The 12,090-nt window shown below is 41.0% G+C and overlaps 1 protein-coding gene across 1 annotated transcript in view; it reads left to right on the top strand.

The window, feature by feature from the left end:
- BANK1 (B cell scaffold protein with ankyrin repeats 1) overlaps window positions 1–12,090 on the top strand; it is a 326,025-nt gene that overhangs the window by 289,055 nt on the left and 24,880 nt on the right. Inside the window, exon 11 of the mRNA XM_081113839.1 lies at window positions 5,724–5,789. Within this exon, the coding sequence (XP_080969965.1) occupies window positions 5,724–5,789 (66 nt within the window). The remainder of the gene's footprint in view (window positions 1–5,723; window positions 5,790–12,090) is intronic.

Raw genomic sequence — 12,090 nt, 5'->3', positions numbered from 1 at the left:
CTCCTCTGCTTTTCTGATAATTCTGCGCTGCTTAACATTTTGAATATTTTATACTATGCTAATTTTTTCCATTCAATGTCATTTCCATTTTAGAAAAAAAAACTTACAGAAGTCATTCTGCCAATATTTGAAATAAATGGGGGTGGTATTTGGGACATTTACATTGTTTAAGATTATTTTGAATCTCAAGAATTGTTTGACTTTCTCTTGGACTTTCTTTTAATGTTTGAAAGCACTGACAACTAATAATAATGCATTAATTTATCTTTCTTCTCAAATTCTAATTTTACATAGGAAGAGAAAAATAAGATTTCACTGGTGCAGAGTCATCAAAGTTGACATATGTCATAATTGGCTTGATAGCATTTTTTGAACATTAATGCAATCAAATGTGGTCAAAAGCAGTATCTTCTAAGAATTCAAACACACAGCAACAGGATCATCTCCATATCTTATAAAAAATTAACACTGGTCTGTGATCTAACTTTCTACTTTTTCTATTTGGTTAAGCCCCCACCCAAAATAATCTCTTCCTCAAAATGTGGTATTCTATTTAAATTTATACTCACTTAAGAACTTATTCAGTCACCATTTAGCCTGCCATGACTTGGTAAAAAGAATTGATAGCATCTGACTGAGGCATTAAAGATCATTTCATCTAAGCCCTAACTTTATTGGCAAGATAAATAATAAAGCCATTTTCCCACGTCACACATGTTGTTAATATTAAGAAACAACTACAATCCTTCCACTACCCCAAGTACATTAACATTCTAGTATACAGATTTTCTTTCAATTACTATATGTTTAAAATAGACTCTATATGTTTAAAACAGACTCTCATCTTGCTCACTACAAATCTTGTAGTACAAAAATATGTACTTTCATATGTAACTCTGACTGACCCATAATCGAATGCTCAGTTCCCATCATATCATGAATTGTATTTTTAACTCTTATAATGGTGGTATGGGCAAACATGGTAAATATAGTGTGTATAAAGCTTTATAGAACAAAGGTCTCACTGGTGGAAGCAATTTAAAATGTTTCAGTTTATCCTATCTAATAAAAGACAAAAAGGGCAATTAACCGTACCTCCGCTATGCTTCCCATTGGCTAATCAGCAAGATATGCAAATTAACTGCCAACAAAGATGGCGGCCAGCAGCCACGCATCTGAAGCGAGCAGGAGGCTTGCTTGCTCCAGTGATGGAGGAAGCCAAGTTTCCCCACCTGCCGCGGCCCGGCTCTGAGCTCTGGAAGCAACAATGTTTCAATTATAGAAGCTAAACAAACTCCAGATACCTGCTTTCAGCAGGCTGTGGCCTCAGAGCTGGGAGCGTCAGTAACGGCAACAATGTTTCAATTATAGAAGGTAAATAAATCCCAGAATTAAAAAAAAAAAGAGAGAGAGAGGCTGGGAGCTTCAGTCGCCTCCCAGCCTGAAAATGGCCCTCAGCCCCTCACCCAGACTGGCCAGGCACCCCAGTGGGATCCCCCACTCTGAAGGGGGTGTGACTAGCTGCAAACAGCCCCTCACCCAGGCTGGCCAGGCACCCAAGTGGGACACCCACCCTGATTCAGGACACCCTTCAAGGCAAACCAGTTGGCCCCCACCCGTGCACTAGGCCTCTATCCTATATAGTAAAAGGGTAATATGCAAACTGACCCTAACAGCAGAAAGACTGGGAATGATTGGTCACTATGACACACACTGACCACCAGGGGGCAGACGCTCGATGCAGGAGCTGCCCTCTGGTGGTCAGTGAGCTCCCACATGGAGGAGCTCTGCTCAGCCACAAGCCAGGCTGATGGCTGCCAGTACAGCGGTGGTGGTGGGAGCCTCTCCTGACTCCTCAGCAGTGCTAAGGACGTCTGACTGCAGCTTAGGTCTGCTCCCCGCTGGCAAGTGGACATCCCCTGAGGGCTGCCAGGCTGCCAGAGGGATGTCTGATTGCCATCTAAGGCCCAAACCCCCAGGGAACAGGCCCAAGCCAGCAGGTGGTCATCCCCCAAGGGGTCCCAGACTGCGAGAGGGCACAGGCCAGGCCGAAGGACCCCCCACCCCCCGAGTGCACAAATATTTGTGCACCGGGCCTCTAGTATTTACTATGAAAGAAAGATTTACAAATTCTGGACTATTACACCTATCTATTCCTTTCCTAAGGCTAATAAAGTTCATGTTTTTGATATGCATGTTTGCATCAGTGATCATTTTGATGGGCTAGCTCTTTCTTCAGGAAACAAGTTAATGTAGGTCTTTTCCAAGATTACCTCATCTTCAAAAACACCTCCTGGTTTTCACAGCAATGAGAAATTAGTGTGTTTGGCAATATGCTAATTGCTAATTTGGTTTTTGTGAGGAAATGAGCTTGTCTATAGAGGGGGAAGAAAGCAACAGCTGTAATAGGTGCAGCTGGAGGGAATTCAGGGGAGGTCTACAGGTAGAGAGGATCTTTGTACTGTGTGTGGGACTTAGTGCACTTCTTACCTTTAAAAAGTTCTGTTATCTGTACTACTCAAAACATCCTACTTTCCCTTGGCAATTCTCCAACTCACCCCTATGTTTCAACAGGAAAATCTCAACAATAAATAAGTATAAAACTTGTAAGTTCTTAATCTATAAACTGAAAGTGTTCTTTTAACATTTATTGTATTTCATGGAAACTGGGCACTTGTCAACAAAACACGTTTCAATAAAATATATTTTATGTAAAACATAAAGTGATTTTTTAACAAATTAATGTCAAAACCCTGGAAAAATAATTATATTTCAAAGTTCTCAGTAGCTTCAAAATTCAGCAGAATTCCTAAAACTTACCAATTAATGTGCTTTTTATTTGAAGAACATATTTTCTAAATTTGTCTTTGGATTCTGGTTATTTCCCAGATTGTTGATGACACACTACAGAATTTTTTACTAAACAGTCTTAGTTATTATCTTAACAATACTGGGGGAAAAGTACAGAGTGTCTGCATGTTATTAAAATTTCAAAAGTGTTTTACTTTTTCAAGACTTTTAGAACTGGCCAATGAAAAAATCAAGCAACACTTGTAAAAATTCTTTTAATATCCTAAAACATAGTCACAGGCCATATATCTATCAGTATATTTTATTTTTAAAAAAATGTAAGCCCAAAACCCCAGAACTTGCCAGTAAGTTATATTTAGCATGCTTTCCAAATACTAACTTGAATCAGAAAATTGATTTTCAACCAGAAACATTTCATGCATATAATTTTCTTTAAATACATCACACTTTTAAAATCTTTGCTTCTATTTGTAAGAGGATAGTTGAGTATTCTCTCTCTTGACAACAAGTGTCAAATCTTACCTAATAGCCCTGACCGGTTTGGCTCAGTGGATAGAGCATTGGCCTGAGGACTGAGGGGTCCCAGTTTCAATTCCGGTCATGGGCATGTGCCTTGGTTGTGGGCACATCCCCAGTAGGGGGTGTGCAGGAGGCAGCTGATCAATGTTTCTAACTCTCTATCCCTATCCCTCTCCCGTCCTCTCTGTAAAAAATCAAGAAAATATACTTTTTTAAAAAATCTTACCTAATAATAGACAAACATGTAAATTAACCATCCCTCCGCTATGCTCACCAGCCAATCAGGAGAGTATGCAAATTAACCCAACAAATATGGTGGTTAATTTGCATACGTAGGGGCGAAGCAGCAGAGCGAAGACTGAAGGCTCCATCCAGAGCCGTGAAGACTGAAGGCTCTGTCTGGAGCGAAGGCGTGGGTTCGGGTGCCTGAGGAAAACCAATGCCGGCAGCCAGGGGAAGGGAAGGCCTATTGCACGAATCTCTTCATGCAACAGGCCTCTAGTTATATCTATAATAATAAAAGTGCTAATTAGACTGGACAGCCGAACGATCTTTCAGACGAAGCCAGGGCTGCTAGGGCTGAGGCAAGCCACAGGTCTGTGAGGGCCAAGCCCCTTGCATGAATATCATGCATCGGGCCTCTAGTATGCTTAATAAATAATTATTGATTTGATATTATTTATGGAACTTTTAAAAAATTGAAATAGTGTCACCTGGAGTAATCCTGATATGACCTTGGTATTAGATGGGTTTAAAGAATATTAAAACCAAAGACAGATCCAAGGTAACTTCTGGGATGCATGGTCTGCTGATCATGGTGGTCAAGCACCATTCAACTGGACAGCTCTTCCTCCCACATCCTCAGCCTCATTCTTCTAGGAAATCCTGGTGAGCTAAGAGCAAGAGACACAAGCATATTGAAAATGCTCTAAGGTTCTTTTTAATCCCCTCCCTATAGCTCCTTCTTATCTTTATTTTTTAAGTTTATCTTTATTCTTGAAAGTATTACAGATGTCCCCTTATTTTTCCCCATTGACCGCACCCCTACCCCCACCTCAGGCCTTCACCACACTATTGTCTGTGTCAATGGCTTATGTATATAAGCATAGAAGTTCTCTTCCTGCCCCACCCCTTCCCTCTGAGATTTGTCAGTCTGTTACATGCTTCCATGTCTCTGGATCTATTTTATTCATCAGTTTATTTTGTTTATTAGATTCCACATATAAGTAAGATCATGTGATACTTGTCTTTCTCTGACTGGCTTATTTCACTTAACATAATACTCTCCAAGTCCCTCCATGCTGTCTCGAAGGGTAAGAGATCTTTCTTTTTTTACAACTGCATAGTATTCCATTGTGTTTATGTAGCACAGCTTTTTATCCACTCATCTACTGATGGGCACTTGGGCTGAACCAAATAGTTATGGAAGTGAAGAGGCAGTAGTGTTGTAGAGAACCAAGCAATAGATTAAAGTTCAATGCTTGAGGGTCTGAGTCATATCTCTACTATCATTGCAAAATTATTTAGTCCCTTTACAATTTAGTTACTCCCACCTCTTTCACTTATAAACACATGAGGCTGATCTAGGTCTCCAAGGCCTCTTTCAGTTCCCAAGCCATGTAATTCAAACTACCCATAAAAATAAAAATAAAATGGAACTCTGCAATGTTCTGTTTCTCAAGTCAAGTTGTAAGAGGTAGACATTTTTTTCATTAACAGATGCCAGAAGCTATACGGAACTTGTGGGTGCTCAATAACTATTGAATAATCAGTTTTATCTTTTATCTGCAAAACGGGATGAGTAATGCTGACTTGTCTCATAGAATTTCCTGTGAGGAATAATAAATGAGAACAAAACACTTTTCAGGTAATGAAATAATTCAAATAAGCTGCTTCAATAGTTCTGAGGTCCAGCTAGATGATACAGGAATAAAGTGCATTTTTTTATTATTACATCTGTGAAATACAGCAGACTTTTCATCTGTTTTGAAAGAAACAGTCATTATCCTTGCTTATCACCAAGAAGTCAAGCATGAGTAATTTCTGTGCAAATGGAATTTTTCATATGATTTTAACATTTATCACTTTTAACAGAATGCAGCTTTTATCTTTACCTGATATCAAAATGGAAATCATATCTTGATTTAAATGGTTTAATGAGGCAGTGCATCGGCATTATACTACTCAGCCCACAGAAAATGCCTTTTGAAATGACTGATAAGCTGCACAAATGAGAAAATTGTAAACTTCATAATCCTCCTACTCAAAAATAATACAATTCAAGAATTGTTACTAAGAAAAATGATGTGTTGCATTCTAGATTCTTGGGGCTTTCCAGAGTTTGTTCTTATTGATAATTATGTTCAACAAATAACATGTGCTATATTTTTTAGTGTTTCAACAAAAGGCAGCCAGAAGACAATCTGATGGTGACAAGTTCCATGGTCCCAGGAAACAAGGTACTGACACACACTTCAGTTTATTTATCGCTAAGGAAGAGTGAAAGAAGCCTTATGAATACTAAGGAAAGTCTCTTGGGATAGAAGTAAATAAGTGTGCTTGACTAATTTTACTCTTTTGTCTAACCCACAAAAAATGTTGCCATAATAATACAAAACAATATTTTAATTGACAAAGGCCAGGGTATTTGTGGTGACGATGATAATGTTGAGCAGGGCTCTAGGAAGGTCAAGTAAGACAAATTCTCCAACACACATCAGAGACTGTGCTTTCAGAGACCTTCAGAGAGAAGCCGCTGAGATTACTTGAAGGGAGGGCCAGAATATTGATTGCCCCCAAAATGGGACCAGCGTGGGGTTTTTTGTGCTTTATATTAACCTTCAATCAAAGTTTGCACCCTTTTCTCACAATTCTTGCCTTCTACACTTGATCCAAACATTTTTTGAGCAATTACTTGTCATGCAGAGGAGAGCTAAAAACTGTAGCTGTACAGACATATCATACAAGAGGACTGTTTTCCTCTTGCTCATTAAAGAGGCGGCTTCCCCCAGTTTTCCTTCACACAGTTGGTTCCTAGTAAAAAGAGAGAACCTAGTTATTTATTATGATTTTTTTTTTCTGATAATAAGGCCTTAGTTAAAGGTCAAAAGTGAAAAATGTAACAGGTGGCAGAGGTGGAGTTAACACTGGCTGGCTTGATAATCAGTGAGCATGCTCGGATGCTTTTAACCTCAATCTACCTTTGAAAAAACTTCAGTCCAACATGATATTACCTTGAAATTGTTACCACTAAATTATTGAGAGAGGCATTAAAATAAAACCAGGAAATTTCACAACAGCTACTAAACACTCACATAGTCAGTCACCTTTTGTGCCATTGTGAAGATGGCTGGGTACTGACTGTGCCAACTTCAAAAACCTACTGAGTATTATATACAGAACGTCAATGGACCTGCTCATTGGAATGTCTTCCAAACAAAGCTGTGTCCCTAAAAGGATTACTATTCATCCATGACTTCAAGTAGTCTTTCCCACTGCAAAAAGCTTCTACTTTGATCATTCTTCCAATTAAGTAGATGGTGTTTGAAGGCAACACATGACAAAGCTGAACTTCTAGTCTCCCACGAATCTCTTGGCTATGCTGCTTATAGATTTACATGCAAAAATTCAATTTGAGAATTTTCCATTTCTAAGATTCCATATTTATTCTACCACCAAGCCTTTGGCTCTCTTAAGAAATTAATGCAGAACTTCATCAGAGATCATTGTGCAATTAGCATCAAACAGTCACTGAAGAATTAAACAAATTTAAAAAGACCCTTCCTCTGTAGACACCTCCACATACCTCACAGAGCTTTGGAAAGAGTAAAGAGAGGGGATGCTTTGAGCTCTTTAAGAAAATATTTCCTTGAAGCACTTATTATAAATTATTCAATTACCATATTTCAGTTTAAATTCTATTAGAATTAAGGGGGAAATGTGAAAAAGGCTACAGGAGCTGAAGGAAGGTGACAAATAACAAATGTATGGGAGATCCTTGGAAGGTTTGATCTTATCAATTATTCTTCTGGTTGTTTCACAGAGAACAATTTATGGAAAGACTGCAAGTGTCCATGAAGCCTAGATGAGACCGATTATTATTCTACCATGTGTATAGAAAAATAGTCCCTCTGTGCCCAGAAAAAAGAGGAGAAGAGAATAATAAAAGGACACAAGGACCTAACTATAAAAATTTTTGGATTAATATCTGTTCATATCTTATTACCTAATTTGCTTCAAAATGTCAGTGACCAGATTTTTAAAACTCTTTGAGGGCTAGGATATTGAAATTTTCAATCAAACTTCTCTTTCTAGATATATTTTTCTTTCTAGATATTCAAATCCAACTTCTTGATTATGTTCTTGATTATTCAACTTAGAGCAATTTCCCTAGATTCCTTTAACCCTGGACATCAGTAATTCAGCAGAACAGAAAAGAATATTGTTCTATTTGCAAGGACTAGAGAAATATAAACCTCATGAAAAGTTAAAAACCTCCCTGATTACTGTAAATTGAGAAAGAGAACACACTTAAGAATAATTGGGAATGTTTTTTAAATTAAAGACTTATAAGTACCTAAAGGGTTTATTGTATCCAACCATTTTTGTCTAAACCTTTTAAGATATTTATGACCATTCAGTCCATTGGACATATAAGGTGATCAAAACTGCTTATTCTTGAGTTAATGAATACTTTTCAAATATCCTGGGATTCCGTGGTATAATAGGAAAATCAGTACATGCTTCACCAATGATAATCTCTTTATTTAGTAGAGAACAACAACAACAAAAATGCCCTTTCATTAAATAGCTGTCAGAGTCAACATTTTTTAAAGGGACCATAGAAGTTCTCTTAAAAAAGGTTAAAGAAATTCTTTGTTTCACTATATGCTGAAAGGAAAAGGGACTATGTAAGAGAGCCAACTATTTTCCCACTGAAAGTATGTGTTTCAGAGGCCCTATGTTCACAACTGCCAAGGGATTGCCAGGAAGTTACACTATTGCTAAAGCAAAAAAATTTTCCTGAGGAACAGAAAAAAAAATGAATTGGCACCATTTCCATGGAAATTCCACAGATTTCTCCAACTCAGTTCTTACATCTTGAAAAATATAAGGAAAATTCTGAGGGCTTTGGATCACCAATACAAGTTCCCATCAAAATGCAATTTTAAAATAAGTTTTCCTAACTTTTTTTTTTTTAATGTCACAGATCTTTTCTATTCTATTCTATTTGGTGTTTTTATTTTATTTATTTAGTTATTTATTTACTTACGTATTTATGTATTTTCTTTATTGATTAAGGTATTACATATGTGTCCTTATCCCCCCATTGCCTCCCATCCCCCCCACTCATGCCCTCACCCCCCTGGTGTCTGTGTCCATTGGTTAGGCCATAGGCATGCATACAAGTCCTTTGGTTAATCTCTCCCCCTTACCCACACCCTCCCCTGCCTTCCCTTTGAGGTTTTTTTGTTTTGTTTTGTTTCTTAAATCTTTAATTTCTTTATTGGTTAAAGTATTACAAATGTGTCCTCATCCCCCCATTCACCCCCAACTTCCCCCCCACACACTCATGCTCTCATCCCCATGTTGTCCGTGTCCATTGGTTTGGCTTATATACATACATACATGTCCTTTGGTTGATCTCTTCCCTTTACCCCCACCCTCCCCTCCTTTCCCTCTGCTGATTGATAATCTGATCGTTGTTTCTCTGTCTTTGGATCGGTCCCTGTTCATCAGTCTATGTTGTTCTCTATATTCCACAAATGAGTGAGATCATATGGTATTTATCTTTCTCTGACTGGCTTATTTCACTTAGCATAATGCTCTCCAGTTCCATCCATGCTGTTGCAAATGTTAACAATTCCTTCCTTTTTACCACCCTGAACGCGGGCAATCTCGTCTGATCTCGGAAGCTTAGCAGGGTCAGGCCTGGTTAGTCCTGACATGGGAGACCAACTTGGTTTTTGAAAGTAGAAAATGCCAGAGTGTTACAGCAGAATGTGCTGCTTTCACACCTCTACCCCTTCCCAAAATTGAGCTTCACAGGCCAGTCAAGGGTCTGTGCTTTATGTTACAAGCCAGAGACCTGAATTTTATCAGTGAGTTTGGAGTTGATCACAGTTTTGAAGTCTGAGTCATATACAAAAGGTCATAGAAGACTACTAATTTATAACTCCCAATTCCAACCTATTAGTCTATACATTCCAGTGACTATATTCTTTCCCAGTGGTTAGATTGTTTGCATTCATTAGGCCCCTCCCAAATAATAAAGTATCTATAAAATACAATTAGTAACTAGAAAACTGCTAGGTAAACATGATCAAGTCAAAGGAGGCTGGAGGAATGAATGTAAGGGCTGCTTCTTCAAAGGCATGGAACTGTCTGCTTACTTTTCCCTGCTCACAAAATCATGCAATAATCTAGGGCAGCAGTTCTCAACCTGTGGGTCACGACCTCTTTGCAGCTGAACGACCCTTTCACAGAGGTCACCTAAGACTATCCTGCATATCAGATATTTACATAACGATTCATATCAATAACAACATTACAGTTATGAAGTAGCAACAAAAGTAATTTTATGGTTGGGTCACAACATGAGGAACTGTATTTAAAGGGCCAGAAGGTTGAAAACCACTGATCAAGGGTTAAGATTGCTCATGTCTCCCAGACATGTTACATTTTTTCCTCTCTATGATATTTTTTTCCTGGACAATGCCAAGGGGCCTTTTCTATCCTCACCAGAATCATCCCCATTTTATTAATGTAGTCTTACGTCAGACATGGCACATGGCAACGGATGGGGTTTAGCATTCTTCACATCTTAACCGCCACACTGTGATTGATCATGAGTCACATCACAGATCTCAGCCACGCCATTCAACACTCAGCATTGAATGGCATCAAGGAAGTGTTGTGGCTCTTGCTCTTGGAAGGCGAACCCTTCCTTTGAGGGAGGGGTTAAGTTGGGGGGAGGGAGCACATCCACTCTAACCAACTGCCTGTACAGTGAATCCCAGCCTTAGATGGGCATAAGAACTGTTTGTAGAGGTTCTAAAATGTGTTCGGCTAAGTCTGACCTTAGACATGGGCTAAAGTAGAACACATGAGAATGAGAATGAGCAATAATCTCAAGACCAACATACAAAAAAAAAAAAAATCTAACCAAAAGAAACTATTTCAGAGGCATAGGGTCAAATTTGGCTTCTAAATACATCATATTTCCAAAATAATTTTTTAATGTTTGCCATGTTAAAACCCCTGTTTTTTCCATGTTTAAATCCATATTTCATTCAAATCTCCAGCCATTTTCTATTATGTAATTACTAGAGGCCCGGTGCACAAAAATTTGTGCACTCGGGGTGGAGGGGGGTCCCTCAGCCTGGCCTGTGCCTTCTCGCAGTCTGGGACCCCTCGGGAGATAACAACCTGCTGGCTTAGGCCTGCTCCCGGGTGGCAGAAGGCAGGCCCAGTCCCTAGTTGCAGCCCCTGGTTGGGCTCAGAGCAGGGCCGATTGGGGAGTTGGGGGCGCCGCCCCCTGTCATGCACAGAGCAGGGAGGATAGGGAGGTTGTGATGCCACCCTCAGTCACGCTCAGGGTAGGGCCAATTGGGGGGTTGGGGCACTGCCCCCTGTCACGCACAGAGCAGGGCCCATCAGGGGAGTTGGGGCTCCATACCCTGTCACACACAGAGCAGGGTCAATCGGGGTTGGGGCGCCGCACGCTGTCACACACAGAGCAGCAGGGCGATCAGGGGGTTGGGAAGCTCCCCCCTATCAGGCACAGAGCAAGGCCAATCAGGGGGCTGGGGCACTGCCCCCTGTCACACCTACAGCAGGGCCTGTCGGGGTGGGGGGGGCACTGCGCCCTGTCACACACAGAACAGGGCTGATCAGGGTTTGGGGCGCTGCACCCTGCCACACACAGAGCCGCAGGGCGATAGGGGGTTGGGGAGCTCCCCCCTATCAGGCACAGAGCAGGGCTGATCAGGGGGTTGGGGCGCCTTCCCCTGTCATGAACAGAGCAAGGTGGATAGGGAGGTTGTGGCCCCACCCCTTGTCACACACAGAGCCGCAGGGTGGTCAGGGGGTTTGGGCGCTGCCCCCTGTCACGCTTATTCCGGTGCCGGAGGCCTCGCGGCTCCGCTGATCTCAGTGCTGGGAGGCATATTACCCTTTTACTATATAGGATAGAGGCCTGGTGCATGGGTGGGGGCCGGCTGGTTTGCCCTCAAGGGTGTCCTGGATCAGGGTGAGGGTCCCCACTGGGGTGCCTGGCCAGCCTGGATGAGGGGATGATGGCTGTTTGCAGCTGGTCACACACTCTTCAGGGTGGGGGTCACCACTGGGGTGCCTGGCTAGTCTGGGTGAGGGGCTGAGGGCTGTTTTCAGGCTGGCGGGTGACTGAAGCTCCCAACTGCTCCTTTTTTTCTTTTTTTTTTTTTATTCTGGGCCAGCTTTAGCTCTGGCTCCAGCTCTGAGGCCTCTGCTGCTGAAAGCAGGTATCTGGTTTTTTGGGGTTCTATAATCGAAACACTGTATCAACTCCAGCTCTGAGATCCCGGCTCGCTGAAAGCAGGTTTCTGGGGTTTTGTTTAGCTTCTATAATTGTAACTATGTTTCAAACTGCAGGCTCAGAGGCCGGCAAGGCAGGCGGGGAACGTTGGTTTCCTCCGTCACTGAAGCAAGCAAGCCTCATGTTAGTTTCAAGCTGCCTGGCTGCCGGCTGCCATCTTGGCTGGCAGTTAATTTGCATATCGC

This window comes from Myotis nattereri (genome assembly GCF_964212035.1).
Source record: "Myotis nattereri genome assembly, chromosome: 1".
In the NCBI taxonomy this organism is placed as follows: domain Eukaryota; kingdom Metazoa; phylum Chordata; class Mammalia; order Chiroptera; family Vespertilionidae; genus Myotis; species Myotis nattereri.
The sequence above is the reverse complement of the archived record's forward strand: the minus strand, read 5'-3'. Positions and strand labels throughout refer to the sequence as shown.